The 24,040-nt window shown below is 35.8% G+C and overlaps 1 protein-coding gene across 2 annotated transcripts in view; it reads right to left on the minus strand.

Moving 5' to 3' along the window:
- Nucleotides 1-24,040, minus strand: part of LOC114141878 (mannosyl-oligosaccharide 1,2-alpha-mannosidase IA) — a 208,692-nt gene that overhangs the window by 100,888 nt on the left and 83,764 nt on the right. For both annotated transcript variants that reach the window (XM_028012751.1, XM_028012752.1), the window contains exon 2: nucleotides 14,859-14,955. In XM_028012751.1, coding sequence (XP_027868552.1) covers nucleotides 14,859-14,955 — 97 coding nt within the window. The remainder of the gene's footprint in view (nucleotides 1-14,858; nucleotides 14,956-24,040) is intronic.

Consider the following 24,040-nt stretch of genomic DNA (forward strand, 5'->3'; position numbering starts at 1 on the left):
AATTGATGACATATCTTCGAAAAATATATATGCATAAATAAAATGTTACTTTTTTTCTGGAAAAAAAAACAACAAAAAACTAAAGAAAAAAAATCAGAACAAAGGATTTCTGTGATGAACTGGGGGAAGTGTCCCAGAACTTGGTATGAATTTGATGCTAGTTGTTTTAAAGACCACCGTTACATCTTGATGGAGGTCACTGGATGGGGTAGAAAAGGAAAGTGGGTGAATTTTAACAATCTTCACAGCAGGTGAATGTAATGTGACAGGTGGTGACAGGCACAATTTGAGAAGACATTTGAAAGAACACTAATGAACCTCCCCTTCCCCCAAACCAGCTCACCTTCACAATGCCCCCTTCATGACAGGGCAGGAGACTCAGTGGGAGGTAATTGCAAGGGAGGGAAAACCTGTCTGCTTCGCCTAATGTGTGGGTGGAGGAAAGTAGGTAATCGTCCATGGTAGCAGTGGCCAGCTGAGTGCTTTTCATAAAAGTGTTCCTTTGATAACAAAAACGGAAGGAGTTTGCATATGAAGGAGGCCGAAAGGTTAACGCTCACACATCCATTAAAGCAGTTTATATATATATATGATGCAAATATATTATACACATCCATGTATGCATGTCTGAGTTCGTCGACCTCCTTATGCAATGATGTGTTCTGCGACTATGCCACCTTAGACGTCTCTCATTGTATCTCATTCTGTTGATTAGTGATGATGTAAGACATTGGAAATTTGTGAAAATCCTTTTCTCTGAGGGGTTCCATAGACCCAGAAGATCTCCAGCTGCTCTATAAAATATTTATATCACCTTTTGCGGCACCTGCAGCCAGAGAAGACTGAATAATAAATAGCTAGAGCTTCATCATTTGGGCCATCGATTCAAGCTAAATCGAGTTTTCAAACCACCTCTTTCCAACCCCTCTGTTCTCTGCCATGGCAGCTCTTTACATCATTTAAAGAGCTTTTGGGATTTCATAATAAACGGTACTGGTTTTAAATGGTCTCTGGCCGTGCCATGAAAGAAAAGGTGAGGGGTTCAGCCCGTGTCAGTGGAAACGACTCAATCTGCAAGCCAGAACTACTCTCAGCAAAACTCAATGACCTTATGCTCTTTAATTGCACCTCATGGGAAGGTGCAGGAGGTCAAAAATAGGAGGTGAAGCAGGATGATGGAACAAAGTTTTTAAAAAAAGATTAAATAATTATAACGTCAAGCTAACATAATAGAAAACCATTTCTCCATGCATGAAAAAGGTCTTCACTGTGCCATTTGTAGCAGAGGGAGAAAAGAGCGTGTAGCAATTGTGCATAACAGCATGTGGCCAATCCCCTTAACAGCCATGGGACGTCTATTGTTGATGAAAAATCTCCCGGGGGAGAGAGGGGCGGCCGTTACACGTAATGTGATGTTCCCTCTTTTTTTCAGAACAATCACAAGTAGTGTCCCAAGCAGCTGTTGGACCCGCATTTAACGTGGTGAGCTCTTCAGTTAGTGACCCACATAAGCAGCCACAGGAGTAATGACGCTCTTCACAGGGGCTGAGGGGGACATCTCTCTAATCCTCCACTTAGTCTGTGTGATTGGTTGGCTTCTTATTCCAGAGCAAAAGTAGAAAGTGTCAGTATTATATGAGAACTCTAATAAGAATGCTTTCGGAAACAGATAGAAAGAGTTGTCGGAATCTAAATATTTAGACATCTTATATTAGTGCTTAGTTTCTTTTTTTCTGAAATCTGGAAAGCTAACTTATACTAATATATTAGTAAAAAATAAAAAAAAACTATACAAACCCAAGTAGATCTCTAATGTTCAGTTTTAGAGAACTTTGTCATCTCAGGTTCAAGAACAAACTGTTTAGGAGGCATACCACAAATAATAATAAAAAAATAAATAAAAATTAAAGGCTACTGGGACTTTAACTGTGCGATATCGTCAGATGGGAATATAATAAAACTTTTCGGGAACAAAAACCCAAGCTGGGTTTGGCATGAAACAAAGGTTAATTGTGTGGAAAGCATCAAAGTATCTTAGATAGATGAGTACATTTTATCCTCTGCTTAAAAACAATGAACTGTATCATTGCTGGGAATTTGACCTGGATAATGATCCTCAACATGTGGCTACATCAGTACAGAAATGGATCATCACACAAAATCTCAACCTTTTCTTGTGACAATTTCTCTGAAAACCTGTGAGGTGAGATGAACAAAAGAGAGCAAAATAGAGTAGCGAGGACTCCGAATGATCGAGAGAAATTGTGCAAGGACGAATGATCAAACACCCATTTGTCCGTTTGCTCCTCTTGAAATAACACAAGAGTGGATGGCATTTGATTGGCAAAAGAATATTGGTAATAAGCATTGACAGAGGGCAAAGCAATAATCGAGAAACTGATTTTGTGTAAAAAAGCAACTTTGTTTTAATACACCAAACTTCAATGTTTCCTACATTTTTCAGAGTGAGATTATGGTTTAATTGTGGAGAGTGCTGTTTTGGCATAGTATGAAGTAATTACAATCTAAAAAAATTTATTTGACAGATTGATAGCAGATGAAACTTCTGACACATTCAGCAGCTTTCATATAATTGTTTTGTATAACTGAAATAAATCTGCTGTATCTTTAAGCTAACAACACCTAAGCACTAATCTTCCTGATGGAATTAGATAAACATATAGTGCAACGTAATAACTATTAATTTTCTCAACCAACACCTTAAAAATACCTCAAAACCTTTAAACGTCTTTTACCAGACATGGGCTTACAAACTAAACTTGTGGAATGTGTGAAGAGGTCAGAGCACTTCTGTGACCTTAAGCTTAAATCTCAAAGGAGGTTAGCAGACGAGTCCAGTTATGTCTGTCCCATCTCTTTACTGAAACCAAAGTAAAATGTAAAACATCTCTAAGGTTTCAAGGACATTAGACTGACAGGCTAGGTTTACTTGAGGGATTGTTCTCGAGCCAATTCCCAGGCTGGTAACAAAAGGCAGAGGAGAAAAGAAAAAATCTTCTGGAGGCTGTCCAAGAGCCGTCTCTTCACCATCAGCTTTGTTTCCAGATCGGAGAAGGCAGCAGTGTTTATAAGGCACATAGTCATAAAAGATTAATAACATAAATAAGCAGTCTGGCTTAATTTGTTTCCAGCTGTCTAGAAAAGAAAATCTTAAGACTCTTGGGCTAAACCCACATTAATACTTTTCATTTTAACAATGCATGACTCTGCATCTTAACTACTACATGACTGGCACAGTTTGGTTTAAAAATTATTGGAGTGCATTTTTTCTCCCGACATGCAGAAACTGAGAATTTGAGACATGAATACACGTGTTTAAGGTTTGGACAACTACTTTGTGATTTTTAAAAGGTTGTTCAAGGCACTAGTAGTTTTTATTGAACAGAAGCTTGACAGGAACAAGGGTGGCGGAAGAAGGAGAAAAAATGCAGAAAATGGCCCAGGACTGTGTACTGAAGAAGAAACAAATGCGTTGAGGACTACAGCACAATACTCGTCTGCTGTATTGTGCTTCTGCTCTGCCACTGAGCCACATGGCATTGATCATTCAGACAGAGATTAGGATTAGATCATTTTCTCTAGTCACCTCTGATGAGAGGTTTTCAGGTCAAATACTTAAATAAGAATTTAGTATGTAGTATGAATATTAATGCACTTGTTTTCTATTTCATAAAAAAAAAATCTGGGAAAGGGTTGAGGACATGATTTTAAACATAACAGGGAGTCATTTCTTCATTCTCAGTTGGATTCAAAACTACAACTCCTATGTACCTTTTGTTCTTATTTATTTAAGTCCTTAAATTTAGAAAAACTGGAATCAGTGAAAATTGGAATTGGTGGGTCTGTATCAGCCTGATTTGTGGATCTCTTCTTAATGTGATGCTCTTAGGGAAAAAATTTCAGGGATTCAGAAAGATGAGACCAAAAAGGCTAACACCAAGTGATGTTTTTTTCTCTGCTTAGCATGTCTCCATTAGTGTGCATGGATTGATGTCTCAGGGTCAAAATCAGAGTCGTCTTTTCTCTTACTATGCATTAGCTCTTCAGGATGAAGCCCCTTTTCCTGTTTAACATCCTAATTTAATTCACTGCTAACGGTTCTGTGATGCCAAGCTTTAAGATAAGTGGAAAATATATAGAGCCATTGGGGCTGGAGTGGATGTCCTCCTCAGCAAAAGTGGGTCAGAAAATCTCTGGGGGCCAAATATTTAAATTTCCTTACTCTCAGGGTTTTGGATTTCAAGCTGTGGACATATGTCCCAAAATGACTCTGCATTACTTTCAGACACTTTCATACAGTCATGTGAACTCATGAGATTTAAATCTTCTCAATAGCCTGCAGAGTAAAGAAAATACGGCATTATGGCTGATGCTCCACGCTGAGTTTTGATCCAGATCAGACAGAGGTAGAATACCCAAAAATTTTACTCAAGTACATGTAGCACTACTTCATCATATTTGTTACTAATAGCTGCCATCTGAGAAATTCAAATGATTGACTTATATATATACATATATAGAGTATATATATAACAAACATAATTACAAGAAACAAATTCAGCAAGAAGAAAGTTTTTCAAATCAATTAAAAAGAAATATAAAACTTATGAAACCAATATTTGCAGTAGGTATTTATGTTAAATAGTGTAAAGTACAAGTCAAAGCTGAAAATAGTAATGATAAGCTTAAACATCTCAGTCCTAATCTCCTATAAATGCCATAATTCTAAACTTAAAGTTGCTGTCATTAAAGATTTACAGCTTGAAATTCATTTTCAAAAACATGTGGGAAACAAAAGTAGTTCATATAACAGTTATATTTCTTTGTTTGGCATTATTTTTTGTTTATAACTGTATATAAGAGCTTTACATTAAGATTTATATGAGAAAGCAGTACCCTTACGCCTGTCTGTTCTAAATATGAAAGGCACTTTAAAGAAAAATCATAACAGTCTGCACATCATTTTATGCTATTTCCTGAAGAAGAAAAAAGATTCAGAAGTAGAACTTTTTTCCCCCCCAGGTTCACATGAATCCTGTTTTGTCACAAAGGAAGGCAATTTCTTTTGCATAGCACATTTTCAGCAACAGGGCAATTCAAATGCTTTATATTGTCAAAATGTATTATTTGAATTCCTCTCCCGGAGCTACAACACCATGAGAAGAATAAATAAGAGACTTCACATTAAGTAAAAATTTTAAAAAAGAAATTGAATAAAAGCAGCAATTAATGACTGTACAAATTTAAGATGTAAGATAAAATTTATCTTACATTTATCTTAAATTTAAGATTTAAGATCTTAATTAAAACTAATTGAAAATATGGAGGCATTTACTTTATAAAATCCCACAGAACATCTGTCAGATCTATTGTCGAGTGCATTTCTAAGTGTATTAGAATATTATTAAAAAGTTAATTAATTCAGAAAGTATAACTCCGTTTAACTAGAGTACCTCGTTTTTTTGTGTTTTTTTTTATTTCGGAAGATTATGGCTTACTATGAATAAAAACCTCAGGAACTTTGAATATTAACATAAATATTAAAGGAGTGGTAAAAAAGAAAGATTATGAACAGTACTCAATAGTAATACTGGGTCTGAGTTCCTGCATCACTACATCACATCACTGTGCCATGACATGGAGGCGAACAGTCGGTGGTACTGCTGAGTTCATGAGAAAACCCAGGGTGACTTAAGATTGATCTATTTTGTCTGCATTGTTGGATCTGCCCTCGCATCTTCCTCACAACTCCAGAGGCTCTCAATGGTATTTAGATCAACTAAAGTTTAGTTACTAAACACTTTATACTTTCAGTAAAGACCTGCTGGAAAAAAAAAAAAAAAAAAAAAAATCAACATTTCTATAAAACTTGTCAGCAGAGGAAAACATGAAGTCTAAAAATTCACAAGTCTAACATTGTGTTAGACTTGATAATAAACAATGAGCTAATACCACCAGCACATAAAAATGGCTAAACAGATTATGGACACTTCATCTTGGGCCTCCAGAAACTTGGATTGTGTCTCTCTCATCCTTTCTTCAGAATTGTAGTCATTGATTTAAAACTATTTTTTTGTGTTAGTTCAGGTAATGTTTCTGGTTCAACAATGGGAATGCCACAATTGTAGCCCATTTCCTAGTTACAAAGGTATGTGGCAGCGCCAGCTACAGTCCTCACCTTTGAAAGCTCCCCCAAACATTTCAACAGGCTTTGCGTCTCAATGTTTACAAGTTTGTGATTATTGCTGTTGAAAGTGCACATTTTTCTCTGATATTTTTTCTTGCACTCAACTTTCCTTTTATCTGATTATACAAAGATCTAAGAGTAGTCAGCCTTTTTAACAACAGGCTTTATTATAGTGTATGTAATATGCAATCTTAAAAAATGCTCAAAATTCTGTGTGTATTCAATCTATGAGGTTCATTTTTTAAACTAAAATATATTCAGTTTTCAATGAAAAGGGGCCAAAAATCAAATGATATTCAGATTTCTAGAGGGAGATTTCATTTTTGCATTCAGTGCAAGACTTAACGTCAACAGAAGCCTACATGTCATCCATCTGACCTTAATCAATGACGTCCATCGGTCACAGTGAAGAATCTGAGCCAAAACTGAAGACGGATCGTTCAAAGATATTAGCACATGTAAATCACAGAATGACAAACTCATCCGAGGCCAAAGCTGTTTGAACCCTTATTTATAAATTATATGCAGAATTAATAGGAGGTAAACAAAGCCCTGAATAGAGAGAGAGAGAGAGAGAGAGAGAGAGATAGATAGATAGATAGATAGATAGATAGATAGATAGATAGATAGATAGATAGATAGATAGATAGATAGATAGATAGATAGATAGATAGATAGATAGATAGATAGATAGATAGATAGATAGTAAGAAAGAGAGAGAACAGTTCAGCTTTTTTAATTGAAAGCCCAGCAAGTTATTAATAAAGTAAACTGAGCTTCAAACCCTTTTATTATGCCAAATAATATAATAATGTTCAGGTTTCTATTCCCTGTTTGCAGCAGATGTTCCTCTGTGATACTGAGGGAATGCTATATTTGACCAAAATTATTTCTGAAGCGGGAGACAAAGCAAATGTCACGAGTCAGACTAAGCGAGACCCTGATCCCTGTTCTGTCACAACATTCCAGGATATATGATATTAAACTGACATAATAATCTAAAATAATATAATGGGATCAAAAGGGAGCAGCAGACACTGCAGACCTACAGTTGAAAACACATATTTAAATACATTGTATTAAAAGACAACAACTTTTTTTAAATCACTAGCCAACAATGAATTAGAATGTTTCCATTTTTTAGGTCAGTATAATTAATTTCAATTTGCTAAATTCAAGAATAATGAGACTTTTTAAAATCTTTTTAAAATTCACACGTTTTGTAGCAGTCTCTTCACAAACTCCCACAACATGATAGTGTCTCCCCCATGTTTCACAGTTGGAATATGGTTCTCTAATTTGAAATGATCCCCTTTTTGCTACAAATATGATGGTAAAAATAGCTAAACAATTACACTTTGTTTCATCAGCTCAATGAACCTTTGTCTAAAATGAAGGTCTTCATGTTTGCAAATTATTATCTGGCTTTTGACATTGTTTTTTCACATCTTCCTCTGAGTTGTTTTTCAGTTCCTGTCAGTACAAGATCCATGTAACTCCATAATGACACACACTTACCAGTTTCAGTGAGCATCATCACAAGATCCTTTGCTTTCCTTCTGGGAATAACAAACTTATTTTTGCACCAAGATGCCTCCATTTGCAATCTGTAATGACATGATGGCTAAACAAAGGAACATGACAAGTGCAGGCATCAGGAATAATTGAGGTTTATGATTCTCTTCCTGACATCTGGGCTGATTTCTTCATTTCCCCTTATCACCACACAATGAGTGTTGGAGGTTCACTTAAAATATTCACAGGTGTGTCTTCATTTCCTATTCTATCAGAAGCTTACAAACCCAAAACATCTTGAATTTAGCAACTTGATTAGTGATCATTTTGGTAAACGTTCACAAAAGCCCACTTTAAAATGTATTTTTGTAATTCTAACAAACATAAAACAGGCAAAAACACAGTTTGATTCATTATGAGAGTAAAAGTTTATTTTTGTACAGTTTCGGTAAATATCCTGTTTCAGCAGTAAACTGCAAAACCAGTCCTTCTATATAAGATCTCTTTATGCACACATTTTTAACCATAAACCATAACATTATTATGATTAGGACTAAAAACGTTGCTCATACAAACTGAAGAGTGCATTTTCTTAACCTAATGAATCTTTCACTCCCACACAATCTCTCAGCAAGTCATAATTACAAAAGATTTCCAAGCTACTTAATAATTACCTTATTAAAAACTGTTCTTAATAAGTCATAAGCGAAATAACAACAACAACAAAAAAACGGTTTAAGGAAGAAGAATTGAGAAAGTCCCTATCAGCCACGAGAGTCGTGACAAAGACAAGAAGGGAGAGATTGTGTTAAAAATAGAAAGAAATGCAGGGCAGAAAGGAAGAAAGACTGAAAGACAGATTATAGCAGGAGAAACTGTGACAGGCGGGTATTAAGGAGTAAAATGTCTCTGTGGTCGGGGGGTTGTGCTTTTTATGAGTGTCATGCTGCAGAAATGTTCTGGTGACTTCCAGCACAATGACAAGCTTCTGAAGATCATGCTGTCTGTAGATTAGATTCAATCTCACTGCATCTCTGTCTGCTCTTGGGATTAAATTAAAGAACACAGCTTTCAATTTCATACCTGGGTTCCTGCACCGCCTCTCCCAATGTGACATTTACTCACTAGAAAGATGCCCTTTCACTGTTCCCCTAGGTCCTCAGATAATACACTGCAACAAAGCAAGGGAAGGGTAAATGATGCCAGCTGCTAACAAGCCAGGAAGATATTTTTCTTGTGGGATTAACCAAATTCAGATGAAAGTAGTCATTTCCCTCCCTGCATATTTTGAGCCTATTGAGAATGAGACATTTAACAGTTCTTCCAATGATGAAGAGCCCATTTTAAGCCATCTTTTTTAACATTTCCTTTTTGCATATCAGTTGGATCAGAACTGAAGTGTGCTACTTAACTGCTTAGCTGAGCTGCACTGATAAAAATGGCAATTAGCTTCTTGAAGCTAAAGATTTATTTTTTGCTAATTATGAGAAACCTTTCACCCTAACAGCAGAAATTCCTTTAGAAGTGTGGATTATAAACTGGAAGGTTATAAAATAATCTGAATAGTAACAATTATCTCTTAAAACCTTAATTTTAAAGCAACCATCAAATTGTAATGAAAGAAATATATAAAAACAAGCAGACTATTCTGTATAATTAAAGAGAAGCTGTTTCAATGTTTCTTTCTAATCTTTTGCAGTACAAAAAAAGATGACTGAGACAGGTCATCCCTACTAATATTAATTCTGATGAAAATTTCTCCTGAAGATAAATTAATACCTCAGTAATGCCAAGGTTACCATCCATTTTAATAGTGACACTCATTTTCATCATCTAGTATCAATGTCGTGACATTAGAAAATTAGAGCTGCAGACTTTTTTAGCCTAATCTATCCTGATCAATAAAGGCAAGTTTTTCTGATCACTGAACTGCTGGCAGCAACGTGACCCAGCTGCAAACACAGCTTGTGAGGGTGGAAATTGTAACTTTTGAAGGAAAACTCAAATTAGCTTTTTGAGTATCTGCCTGAGCTTTACAATGAAGTTAAAGGAAGTATTGAGATGTAAAAGGTGGTTGATAATGTTAAATACTACTACAAGATGGTAAAATTAGATTTAAATATTTACCGTCCAAAATTTTGTTTCTTTTAAAATGTAGGTAAAACCTTGTTTGCATATAATTTCCTAATATCTCTCCTGATTTACATGATTACTTACTGTTGATACTGTGGTACCTAGATGTGGGGATATTTTGCTGACTGTGGTAGTTTGATCAGTTATGTCCCAAAATCAGTGATACTCAAATGTGAACTAGATTATCCTGCCTCAATTTGTCCTTTATACCTCAATTTGTGATCTTCATAAAATAAAAAAATGGAAGTGAAAGCTCTTTGTTTGGCATATAAATCAGAACCTGTTTTGTATCTCTGATGCAAGGAGGTCTAGAGCTCAAAAACAATGAAAGAGCTAGATAATTTTATCATACTCTTTTGAATCATAATCAAATTATGAAATTTGCCGCAATCCAAATAGTTTAACAATAAAAAGCATAGCACACACAATATTACACTAAGCAGTGATGGAATAAGCATTAATGTTGCATATTGAAAAATTCCCTTGTCTGTTAAGCAAATCAGAATGACAGCTAATTTTCAGCCTTAGGTTCAAGTGACAAACTAACAACCTAAGAAGACATCCTTGAATCTCATAATTTTATCACAACAACTCATCTAAATCTCAGATCATAATTTAAGATTTTAATCAGAAACAACACAAAAAAGTTAATTTTGTTACTGCATCTTGCTGCATCTTACAAGTATGCTCCTCCTTGGCAGCATCCACTGGCCTGAAAGATTGAATGACATTTACCCTTTATCTTTTAAAGCGCTTGTTCTCTAACTTTAAATGTTACAGGAACTCACACTACATTAGAAGTTCTCCACAAAACGTCAGAACTCTACACCCCAAAGTAAATTAAAGCACGTAAACACAATTACATCGAAAGCGCATTATAGCTTTGCGCTGCACAATACCTCCACGTAGTGTTGTAGCTATGATTATCAGCAGTTAAAACCTGGCACAGAGCTTTAAATCAAAGCTTAAGTTCAGTGAGACTGCTGTTAACCGCTAGTGTGAAGTATAAATCCAACTTTAAAGGATCAAACCGGAAAAAACGCAAGTTGTTTGTGACTAATCTTTAAGGACCAGCTAAACTGTGAATGTTCCCAGCGCCATGTCCTCAGAAATATTTATAAAAAGCTGGTATTCTGGTTCACTCCTCAGAGCATGCTTCAGTCTTCTTTTAGCTATCCAGGAATTAATCATGTCTCAATGCAGCTTTGATGCAAACAAATCAGTGTAACTGAATCCATCATCATTTCCATCACCCTTCAAATTTTAGTATCGACAACAGCACAGTCTATTAGCCTTCAGTGTCCTTGGCTGTTATTCCTTCCTAATGATGCATTACATCACATGCTGTGTAATTAGATGAAGCCTTGATATCTCATACTGAGACTGAGCCAAACCTAAGAGCTCTTAGAAAACCAACAGCTTCTTTCACCCTGAAGGTTTTATTGGCAAAAAGTGTAAAATATTCTGAACGTGCAAGAAAAAAAAAAACAACTAAAAGTTTATCAGACATCTGGATTAAATTATAATGCATCAAACACTAGTGTTGGGCAGATAAATCCCCATTTTGAAAGTGTATTATTCTAAAACAGCTGATAAATAACATTCTTGTAGGCTCATTCCCTCTCTACAAAGAAAGATACAATGTCCAAAAAAAAACTAAAAACGTCAAGTTCTCTTTGTTTTTTTGTCTGTGCAAGAGAGTAGACTTCCCAGAAAGAAAGGGTTGGGCTAAACACATAAGTGCTTCAAATACACTATAACTAGGAGGATTTGAATATCGTGAAAAAGTTTAATGCTTTTTGTCACCCACTTCAGAAAGTGAAATTTATATTATAAAGATTCATTCCACATAGTGTTATAAGTTATTCTGTTCCACAGAATAAAATCACTGCACTGTAGCAAACTGGCCTTAGGGAGGAGTTGCAAGAAGAATTGAATTGGTGGGAAAAAAAAACTAAAATAAGTCTCATTTGCAGTTTGCCACAAATTATTTAGGGATAACGACGAACATGGGGGTGAAGGTGCTGTGTTCAGATAAGACTCTAAACATTGCATTCATGCAAAACTGCTGATGTGAAAGAAAACTAACACCTAACATGACCCTGAACTCATACTCTGTTCTGTAAAAACTTGGTGGTGGCAGCGTCATGCTGTGAGGAGGCTTTGCTTCAACAGGGAAAAGGGAAACTTACTAATTCCACAGACCCAAGTCGGGTCTCTGCGTCACTCCAAAACGTTAAAATATTACTTTAAACCTATATCTGCCAGGGTTGTGGTGTGTAAACTCAACTGTATATTCATGTGTCAGAATGGCCCAGTCCAAGACCAAGTTGAAATGCATTTGAGAATCTGTTATAAAATTGAAACTGCAGTTCACAGATGCTCTCTATTCAGTTTGATTGATGGCATAACTCAGGTGTGTCAAAACTCAGCCCATGAGAGCCGTCATGCTGCAACTTGAACATATTTCCATGGTCCAGAAGGTCTGAATCAAATGAATGCCTGACCTCCCGCCATGCAGGGAAGTTTTTGCAGAGTCCTGCTAATGACCTAATTATTTGATTCGCCGAGCAGCAGCAGAGACACATCTAAAGGTTGCAGCACATCAGCCTTTGCGGACTGGAGTTTGACACCAGTGGTTTAGATCAAAGCATAGAAATGTATTAGAACTGGTTTTAGCACCATCCCTGGTTTTGCTCTGATACAGCTTTGGTAGGAAGAGAGCAAGGCTGTCGCAATAATTATTTCTTTGCATCTTAAAAAAGTGCATATTTCTCTGCAATAATAACATTAAAGTGAAACCAGAAATGCTCTACATAACTACAATTAAAAGTGCAAAACTTAATTTACTAGCCCCCTCAGTACATTATACCCCAGGTAGTTTCAGAAAGAATTTACTTCAAACAGGTGCTTCCAAATGTCTGCCTAACTTGGTGGTGAAATTATTTCTGTTATTTTACATCAGAAAGTAATTCTGGATATGTTGCTTTGAAATGTAATGACTCATGATTTAACAGCTTTACTTTAAACAGACTTCTGATTCACAGTCTCACAGGAGCTGCAGCACCAAAGGAAACAGCTTTTTTGCAAAAAAAAAGAAAAAAAAAGCTTGTGTCATCATCATCTTCAATAATGTTGAATCTCTACAGATAAGAGAGAGTGGGACCTCAGGTTTGAAAGACACCATGGATCCAGTCTTATTAAGAGCTGATCCGCCTTTTATTAAGGCCCGCATTGCGGGATTTCCCTCAAGCACAGCAGTGAGAAGAGCCTAATATGCTCCGATGAAGAGGACTTGAGGATCCCTCTGGATCTTGCTCCAATTAGAGGCTGGTGGCTCAATCCCCTGGCATTGTGTGAAACTTTCCATGGTGGGTGAAAGTTGAAAACAACATGGTGCCAAGAGCACAATACGACACAAACATCTGAAACTTGTTGAATTTAATATCAAGAGTCCAATTTTATAAATCATTTAGATCATAGATATATCCATCAGAACATAACGACTGCTGCACACAGAGATTGTTGTAGTCTATTGTAGAAGAGTGGCGTTACCATTTGATCCAATGAAATTATTATACAAATCTAAAAAATGATGTTTCATCAACATTTTTAATAATATTTTTATAAAATCTACTGAGCCAAACTATGATTTTTGCTGTTCAATAATCTGATGTAGCAGCAGATAAAAACAATGATAAAATATATAGTGTACCTGCATGTATTTGTGTATGTAGGTATGTTTGGTAATAGTGTGCACTTAAAAGGTAGAACTTGCATATTTGTATGTGTTGTTCTCACTTGGTAAAATGTCTGTCTGACATAAAAAAAAGGAAATTAAAAAAATAAATCAACAGTCTTAGTGCAATCCCCTGCAACCTGATCCATTTTCCATTGATGCAAATAGAGTATGTCTAATTATAAAAAAACAGCAATGCTGAAAAGGGAAGCGATCCATACTGCTTGTCTATTTCCGTCTTGGTTCAAATGCAGCACAAAGAAAAGCTTGAACTGTTGGCACCAATAATTAGTCAGCTTAAAATTTTATGGGGAATTTGCTGTACGACAATGAAAAAGGGGCAGTTTTTGTATCCCAATTCTGTCTTTAAAACCTTAATTGTTTTAAAGTTAAATCTATCAGTTCTTCCACTAAAACATGTCACTTCCATTTATATGTACTGTACATCCTAGTTAAAATATCTAATTGTATTTTTCCAGTGATCCAAAAAGCAAAACTCATACTATATAGTTTATTACACAAAAAAGGACATGTTAGGCATTTAATTCTCTCGAGTTGGTTATGAATTATAAAAGCACAAAATTTTGTTTGTCATAAAATTATTCTACACTGACAAAAAATTATTTTTAATCACAGAAATATCCAATTACTGAAAATTATGTCCATATAGGAAACAGTATGCACAATGCATACTTGCTTGGGGCTTCTTTTGCTATAATTACTGCATTAGTGCAATGTGACATGGAGGCAAACAGACTACAGGATTAATGTTGCTCTTAAAGTAACCCAAACACAGTCAAACATCCCCACATTTTTAGAAAGACCTTTGCTTGACAATATTGGCTTATTCTCTTCACTTTTTCCTTCCATTCAACATTCCATTAACATGGCTGGATTTAGCACCTTGTTACCTACCGCCTTCTTTAGCAATGACCTTTAGTGAGGTCAGCAGTCTCCCCTATAGGATGGTCAAAATGTTACATTTTGTATTTAAAGCACTTTTAATGGATGTGTTGTAATATTTGCAATTTGAGAAGCTGGATTTTGAGTTTCAATGAGATCATAAAAATTAAATAAATTAACATTTTGATGATTGATTTTGGTTACTTTTCTGACGACAATATCTCTATTTTTAGTTCAGGGATTTGTTCTAATTTGTGAATGAAACTTACCAAGGAATAAATGGTTGCAACACCTTTGTACAGAACACACAGAATGACCATTACTGGATTTTGCACCACCAGCTGAGTTGTAGAAACTCACCAAACATGTTGCCGAGGTGGCCGTTTTTCGTCAGAGGTCGCAGCTCATTTTTACCCCAGGCATATCGCTTGTAGTTGTCCCAGGCAAACTTCATCATCTGTAAAACAAGAGTGAGGACACATTGGTCAGTGGACAAAGCAGAGGCAAAGCATCACTCCTCGAAGCTACAGTGGTAATTAAATTGGGATCGCTCAAGGCAAAGAGAATAATGGGTATTGATCAGGACTGGATAACGAACAAACACACAATTATAACACATAAACCACAGTGCTAAACAATGCGACTGACATTTTCCCTGCAGCAGCTGTTCTAAATTAAAGATTGACTGGTGCCAGTGGATGGGAAAGAAAACATTTTTCTCAAGATAAAAATCATTGAAAATGGAAACTGTTATGTGGATTTGTTTTGCAGTGCACCAAAACTTTCTCAACTGACGGAAAGTAAAAAGTCATTTTTTATTGGCAAAAAACCCCCTGCATGCTGAAGCTGATAAACACATTTTCTTACTTATAAACTTTCTAAATAATGTGTTGGGAGCCAAACACAGTCTAGTAGTAGATCAATCACCTGCTACATCTCTGTAAAATACATTTACATATTTTATTTAGCTTCTTTGATGCTTTTTTCTCCTTTTTTAGCAAGTTTACACAGTTTATCTAATTTCTATGAGCAAACTGAATAAATGCAGTGTAACTCCACAGATTTGCCAATGAATTACCCTCTAACATTTTTTTATTTAGTTTTAAAATAATCATTATGATCCAAGCTTTGAAATAATAAAGTATAAGTTTGCTAGCTTCTGTATAATGTCAGAGGGTTTTTATTTACATTTTAAAAACTTTCTAAACTGAATCTTAATTTTAGCTGAGATTCAGACAAACCTTGGGTTAAGGGAAGGGAATGTATCTACTAAAACTTAATGCATGGATATTAGCTCTTGTGTGAAAGTAAAAAAAATCTGTAAAATAATCTTTACAGTGTGGTGACATGAGACAGATCAAAGTAATAGACTCAAAGAAACAAGCACAAAACAACAAGGAAAAGTTTAAACTTGGACATAGGACGATGGTGATACAATGGATCACATAAATCCTTCTTCTATACAGAAATTTATTATTTTAAATCTATTTCACCTAAATGTGCTGCTAATGTTTCAGTTGTTTTCGTACCAATCCATTTCCATTTTTTGTAGAAATACTACCATTTAATGTAAAATGCAAAATTGCTCAGATTTCCATTTGAACAAATCAACTCAAAATTGTCCCAAACCAAACCAAAAAAACCCTCAGCAACCTTTTTAATCAGTATGCACAACATTTGATCACCTCTAGTTAGAATTAGAAAAAACACTTCCACAGCTTTCAAACATGGCACGCACTGAGCTCTCAGCAGGAGTTAAACGGTAAACCTGTGTCTGGGTTTCCAGGCACAGCAGAATACAGCAAAAAAAGACACATTTATCAAAATATCAAGCAAATACATATTTTATTGACAAAGCTGAATTTCTTGTAGCTATAATTATGCATTTGTTTTCCGCATATAAAGCCAACAGCAGAATTACCCCTGCATATGAGACAGATGGGGAAAGAAAGAAAAATATGTGATGAATGATTCAGAGGGCAGTGTTTGGCTTGTGAAAAAGATCAGTTTCCACATTGACTGGCTACTTTCTACTCGGTGGGGAGCAGTTTGATAGATATTCTGTGTCTACTGGCTGTGAGTAAGCGTCAAAGCGCACAGCGGTCCAAGTTCAACAAATTTCAACTCTGACCATGCCAAAGGCTTCATTTGGTTGAGGGCAAACTGTTGGTGCGCAGTGCATGCAATACAAATGAATGGCCTTCTGAGTGCAGCACAGCAGGTGCTTTTTTCAGTCTGATAGCACCATTAGACTGATCAAACTGAAACTGGATAACCCTGTAATGATCTGAGATTTTTTTAAAGGCAGTTTATGAAAGCTTTATTCCATTTATATAAAAAAATAACTCCTTTCACGCATTAGATTCGACAAACTGCTATACATGCAATACATGGATTTGTCAAAACTAGACTCAATACTGACTGAATACAATTTTTTAAAAATTGTTTATGATCTGCTTTGTTTCAGAAAGCAGAGATAAGAAACTACGTAGGGGTTGTCAGCAAGGTCAAAAACAGGATGTCCTTACACAATGGCCACATTGAAGTAAGACAAGACTACAAAATGATTTATCATCGTTTCACTGAACATAAATCTGTTTAAAGACTCTCAACCTTCCTCCATCCTAAAGCTAATTTAAAAAGGCTATAAAAGGTGGGCCTTGCTCTGCTTATTTGTTTATCTAGTCTGACATTTCTTATTTCTAACAAAAGGGCACAAGCAATATATGTGGAGCTTCTCTGCAATAAAGGGAACAATCTGATTAAAAATTATGCTTCCTTCATATCAATGAGTGGCAAAAATGCACAAACCACTGAATCATGCAAACTGCTTAAATTTAAACTGAAAAAATTGTTTTGCTTCAGAGCACATTTGTTTCCAAGACTTACCACAATGACAGATAAATCAAATTAAATTGCTCAGAGCACTCTAACACATGTAAATAAAGCAGGGAGTCTTTGTACAACATGCTATCATGACTGAATGTAGTAAGCTGGAGTTGTTTTTTTCCCCACAGCACAATGTCATCTCTTATCAATACAACATGTCTCTGCTTGCTCTCTGGAGGTGGGCTCAAATAAGACAGTGGAAAACAGACAACATGAATCAGATTCCCTCCAGCAGGAAATCCTTTCAAAGCAAGCAAAACTCCAGCAATTTCCCAGAGTAACAACAAAAAAGGCAACAACTGGTCAGGGAGGAGATATTTCATCACAAACAATGCATTCATTTTTGTCTTACAGCGCCAATTTAATTTGTTATCTGGCAATTGGGGGATGCAAAACATATTACTCAGGCTACGTACCAGATCCTGCAATCTATTCACAAATCAGAAGCCAGGCTGGTTACAATAATATTTTCAACATTGTTTTGTTTTGTGAATGCACTTGACTGACAAAGTAAAACCAGATGAAATAAATTATACAAATATAGAAAAGGGGGAAGGCAGTCATGAGTCTTAGGGAAAAATATTGAAAGTGATCTTTCATCTTGTCACAGCAATGACTACAAAAAAAATAAAAAATAGCCAATCCAACCTCTAAGTGAACCCGAAGAACACGTCTCACAAAACAAAACCTCCCAGGAAATTCCTCCTGTTTTATCTGAAACTGATAGTCTGTTTTGCTGCCAGTGACTCCTTCGGCAACTTTAAAAGACAAAAATCTCAAGAATTATGACAAAAGTCTCGGCAGAAATGATTTGTTAGTAAAACATGGACTCCATGTTTCAGTTAATGGGTTTGGCAGACTTGTGTTGCATATCTATGCAGCCATTTATCATACTTCATGTTATCTCAACATTTTTTTCTTTACATGTTGATTAGATCTGACAAAGCGACTTTGTGTTTAGATGTATCTCTCTTCTAAATAAAGACAGTGAAGAAGATATTACTGCCATTACCTGAGTTTTCTCTGCTTTTCATCCTAATAATGGCACTGGTTTCTAAACTTCTTTAAGCTGCTTCTCTTTCTTGTGTGTTTCTCTCCAACAAAAAGCCACTATCAGAGCCGTTGCTGCAGCGTATTCTGGTGTTCTTCTTTGACACAAAGCAAACTCTTGGCTCAATGCTTCTGAGTTTAACAGAGTTTGACTCCTTTCTGTCATCTCAACCCCCAGGAGCTAGATTCTGCTTTATGTTGAAAACATAGTTGATTTTTTTTTCCACAGTCACTGACTGCTTGTTTAGAGGACAGATTACCACAAAATCAGTGACTGGATATAATTGGCTGGATTTCTTGAGGATAACAACTTTATATCTATGAGATAATGATAAACAACTGACAAATACTTCTCCATTCTCACATTATCTTTGAAGACATATTGTTTACTTGTTGCCTCATAAATATTACCTACTAAAAAGTGACACAATGAAAAGATTAGTTTTAATCACTACAGCTATTAGTAGAGCAGCACAACATATAGAAGTTCAATTGTTATCACAATGTTTATTTGTGTCATATCAGAAAAAGCATGGTGACAAATATTCATGATCCTTGATCCCCACACCAGCTAAAGATGTTACAGGCCAAGATGCTGAAGCCCATGAATTGCTGTGCAGAGCATAATGATGACAAAGCAAAAGAGTGAGAGAAAAAATAGTTTGCCATCAAAATATTCTACAATATCATAACTAATGGTGATTCTCATAATTTTGCCTCTTGGTTGAAGCTCTCTTTCTGGCATCTCTTTACACTATGCAGCACCATTTAACTAGCTTAGATAAACTTGCAAAGACGAGAGGATAAAAAATAGTCAATAACAAAAGGAATAATAATTAGACTGATGGGAAAACATTGAGAAAATAAAAATATTTTCAAAAGTCATAGCTTTCATGGATCTCTTGTTGATGATAAAGCAAATGGCTCTGCTGAGTAAACTGAAAGGCCTCAAGTCGGTATGTTTTCCAAAGTCATGGGTTTGAGAAAGTACTTTTCCTATTGTTATCGCTGAAGGCTCACAAGATGTTCCAGCAACCTGAAATCAGTTTCACAGTGGCAGGCAAATGATACAGAAATCTGCTTTTATTACCCAAAAATGTTTTACCAGGAATTTACAGGAGAAATGCAAGATAGCTTCAGCTTTTATGCCTTCAAATCTGGAATTTTATTACTTTAGATTTTTGTGCAACAATCTCTGTAGCATGTTTAGAGTTCTGCGTAATTATTGAGGGAATTTCTTAATGTTTCTGAAATAATTTCCACCATACTACTGCATCTACAGCTTCTCTTTTAGACTAAAAAGTCACAACAATGAAACTCAGACTCCATGCAGAGATGAGACTTGGCTTCCTGCTGGGAAACACTGAAAATCCTTCGTTCCATCAGAGAAACTGATGTTTGATTCATATAGCATACCACTTGACCCACTGCAGAATCACTTACTTGACGTGATATTGGGAACTATCTTATATAAAAGTATCTCTTCTTTTAAGTGAAATGGGAAACTCAAAAGATAAGGAAGGGAGTTTAGGTAAATTGAAATGCATTTTATGTAGCTATAAAGTAGACATGCTGTACTTTACAGTTATTTTTAATAAAAAATAACTGTGTATCCAACAGATTGTTTTATAACCATTAGTTACAAATACCTGCATGTAAATTTTTCCATTACGAGTATAGATCTTCTTCCAGCCCCGTAACACCACTTTTAATATCTTCATAAATCAATATCAAAAACAGCCCTGTTTGTTTTTACACAAGACCTTTTTTGAATATAAAGATTGTGGTTATCAGATAATAAATCACTGCAGGGCCCAAGGTGCTGCATCATCACCTGCAATCACCAGGACCTTTGGCAACAAAAATGTAAAATCAGCTGTTTTTGTTGCACCGTTTCCTCCTAATTTTCAACATCTTATCTCTTTTACACTCCTTTCACATCCCATAATTATATCTGCATAGTCATCTCCAGCTTACTAAAAATATGTTAATTATGAATGTTGACAGATCCCTTTACGTCTTTAATAGCCAGTGAGACCATCCAGAGTCAGCACAACACTCTGGGACACTGCAAACAAACTAAAACAAAACAAAAAATAACAAAAAATCAAGGGTCAGAGTCGGAGTAGATCGTTGATGTCTGGAATTAATGAACATCTTGGAATTAGTGTCACAAACAAATGAGGGAAAAAAATTTCTCTGACCACCTCCAAACATTTGGTAGCAATTGTAAAAATCCCAGAAAAGATGCACATTAACCAAAGAACAAATGCATGTCAGTTAAAGCACAAATCTTCACTTGTCCTGGGGTGGAGTGGCAGCTTTTGAATCCCAAATCTGAAATGTAAACGTTCTACTTTAACTAAAACACACACCCTCTCAAACCCACATGCGATGTTATTGATGTTTTTCTTTATTCGTTTTTAAACACCACAGTCAAGATGATGCCGCAGACATGTCTGAAATGAAGAAATACACAATGCTGAGTCAGTAGATGTCAATATAACTGATGCCAGCAACACATCAAAGCACAAAAAATAGAAACATTTTAAGAATGTAATTCTCCTAAAACCACAGTTGTCTGGAACAAGGGAGGAAAGCCAAATTTGGAACTTCTCCAGCCCAACAAATCCCAACACAATACATATTTTCATCCAGACATCTCAAACAAAACACAACTGCTTCAGCTTTTCACAGCCTGACATTCACTACAAATCTTAGCAGGGCAGAAGGGAGGGCAGAAGAAACTTATTAGGGTGGCTATGTTTCATCAAAATCAAAAGGTTTTCATCACCACCAGTACAGATGTTTGCAGCTTAAAAAATTTAAACAACCATTAGAAATACAACAAGCTGAGCATCAAAGGAGAAACAGTATGTGAATACTTGTATGTGTTAAAACAAACACTGAAAATAGAATTGGCAAAAAGGTCTAATTCATTCACCCATATACAGCCTGAAAATGTTAGTGAAATGAATTCTAATCTAAGAATTCACAAATCTGTTAACATTTACTTTATTATTTTGAAAACCATTGGGAGCTTCAGCCAAACACCTCTGCTAAAACAGAGGACTGATACTTGACTTACCAGAGCTTTTCTTTCCTCAAACATTCAGTGCTTTACTTTAGTTCTGGAGAAATGTGGTTGACAGAAGTAATGTTTGCCAGCACTGGGGCTCTGGAGGCCCAAGTCAAACAGTTTTCTTTCCTCTCCCAGTTTTTGTGGATCAGTAAGCTGGACCAATCAATAGACCTAGCCAGGAAACTTGATGGAAATTGAGGAGAGGAGAGTGTTTTCTGAACTTACTGGAGTAACAGGAACTTGCACAAGAAATATAGCATCCCTAAAATGTTCCTCAAACTGTCTAACTGACTATCACCAGCTTCCACCCTTGTTGCTGACAGCAGCTCTTTCTGCACAAACAAATTGGTAATAAAATTGCAAGGATGGTGCAGAAAATGGGAAGTTATTGACAGTAAACACAAACTATTGCAGAGCTTTTACAGTGTTATTAGAGAGAGTAAGGTAGAGGATAATAGAGAAGCCGAGAGAAAAAGTCATGAAGGAAGGACATACATAGAAAAGGGAAGTAATTTGTCTCAAAGACATTGCCAATTTGAGTGGGCTGCAGGCGGATGCATTTACACCAAGTGAGCCTCACTGAGTCTTCTGGGGAGCACACTGGTCATTTTAGCACAGTATTTCCAAAGGAAAGCACTCATTTAGATCAGGTTCTGCTTAAATACACAAGGGAGAGAAAAATGAAAAACCATTCACAAATTTATGGGGCAATTGAAGACAAAGACAAATGAACTGAGGATAAGAGTTCATTTCTTAAGTGAGATAGTAAGTCTACTTTTATATTGTGGCACTAAATGTGCATTTCTTTCCGCAATTACTTCAGTTTACAAGCTAAAAAAAATAACAGGGGGCTAAAGAAAATTATATCCCCCCATCGTCCTCTGGTTATCTAAGATCAGACCTCTACTGCTCATTCTAGGACACCAAAAGACATTTAAGCACCAATGTATCATCTTTATTGGTTACTCCTTGGTAGTGCCTGTTTTGCCGTCAGAGCTGTCTAGAGTCTTCATATCATACATTCAAGAAGGTGACTGAAAGATTTTTGTTCAAACTAACATGACAGCATCACATAGTTGCAGCAGCTTTATTGGCTGCATATTATGAAGTAAATCTCTCATTCCACCACATCCCAAAGGATTTCAGCAGACCTACATGGTCAATACTCAAGCTGTACTGTTTAAATTATTCTTTGAATTTTTACTAAGAACCTCAAGAAAATGACAAGTGTTAACCTCTCCATTATCTCACCAGCCTGACCTGCTTATTAAAAGCAGGGTGGATCTGTCCTGCTTTCAACAAACTCTGACCCTACTGCTGCTCATCCATCTGTGTTATGGATTTTTAGACGGTATTTTGCACACATTGGTGGTAACAACTTATTTGAGCCACTGTTTCTTCTCTTATCTTAAAGCAGTCTTTCCTTTTAATTTGCTGGCCTCTAACATTAACCAGAGAATTTTGTCAACACAAATGTAGCTGATGAATATTGTTTTTCTTTCTGGATTGTTCTCTGTAAATCAGAGAGAGATGGGTTTGTGTGAACATCTTAGTAGATCAGCAGTTTATGAACTCAGCCCAGACCATCTGTCAAAAACACCAAATCCCTTTTCTTTCCCATTCTGATGCTCTTTCAGTCATCTTTACTACATCTATACAGGTAATAAGTGGCCAAAGAGTATACGTGTGGGTTTGGGTCAATTGACTTGTATGGTGACCTTCTTCAGGTGGTCAGGCTTGTTTTAAGCAATAAACTATTAAGATATTTATAAAAAAGTATAAACAACTTGAACATTTTTACTTGAGAAGAATGTCCCTGGGTATAAACATTTGATTAATTACTCCTACTGCTTTTTCTCTCAGTACGCTTTAAAATAACTTGTCTTACATTGTGGATGGGCAAAGTTTCCCAAGCATTAGGATTTATGACTAATACTTTGATGCTTTTTTGGAACACAAAAAAGCAACAAACCACTATTTAAAAAGTGTAAAATGAAGACAAATGAGGCCACAGCAATTCAAACTGGGACAGTCTGAGTGAAGCATGAGGAACAGTGTCTCTGCAGAGCAAAAAGAATACTAAAAGAATATCCACTGTGACCACAGCCTGTTCGTTCAGCCTGCTGATGTCAAGCAAGTTATACAGAAATACTTTCTGCTGCACACCGCAAGAGTTAAGAACATTTTTCTTCCCTAAGGCTATAAAAGTTGTACATTTATTCTGTTTCACCCACAGTTTTTTTCCCTATGACTGTATAACTTTTGTTGCTTAATAACAATCATCAGATTTTTATCATTTGCCTTCATTTTTTTTTACTTCTAATAAATCTGTGGAAGCTATGCATATTCTGCTTTTACAGCTTTTATATTTAAATCTGATCATCATATTAAAAGAAACTCCAAATTTCCTTTTGAAGCTCTAGGAGTCTAAAAATTATTTCATCAACTGGTGTTATTTACGTTAGTGTATTTTACATGCATTTTGTGTTTTTATCTGTGCCTTATTTTGTCCATTTAATTA

The sequence above is a fragment of the Xiphophorus couchianus genome, chromosome 3, assembly GCF_001444195.1.
Source record: "Xiphophorus couchianus chromosome 3, X_couchianus-1.0, whole genome shotgun sequence".
Classification (NCBI taxonomy): domain Eukaryota; kingdom Metazoa; phylum Chordata; class Actinopteri; order Cyprinodontiformes; family Poeciliidae; genus Xiphophorus; species Xiphophorus couchianus.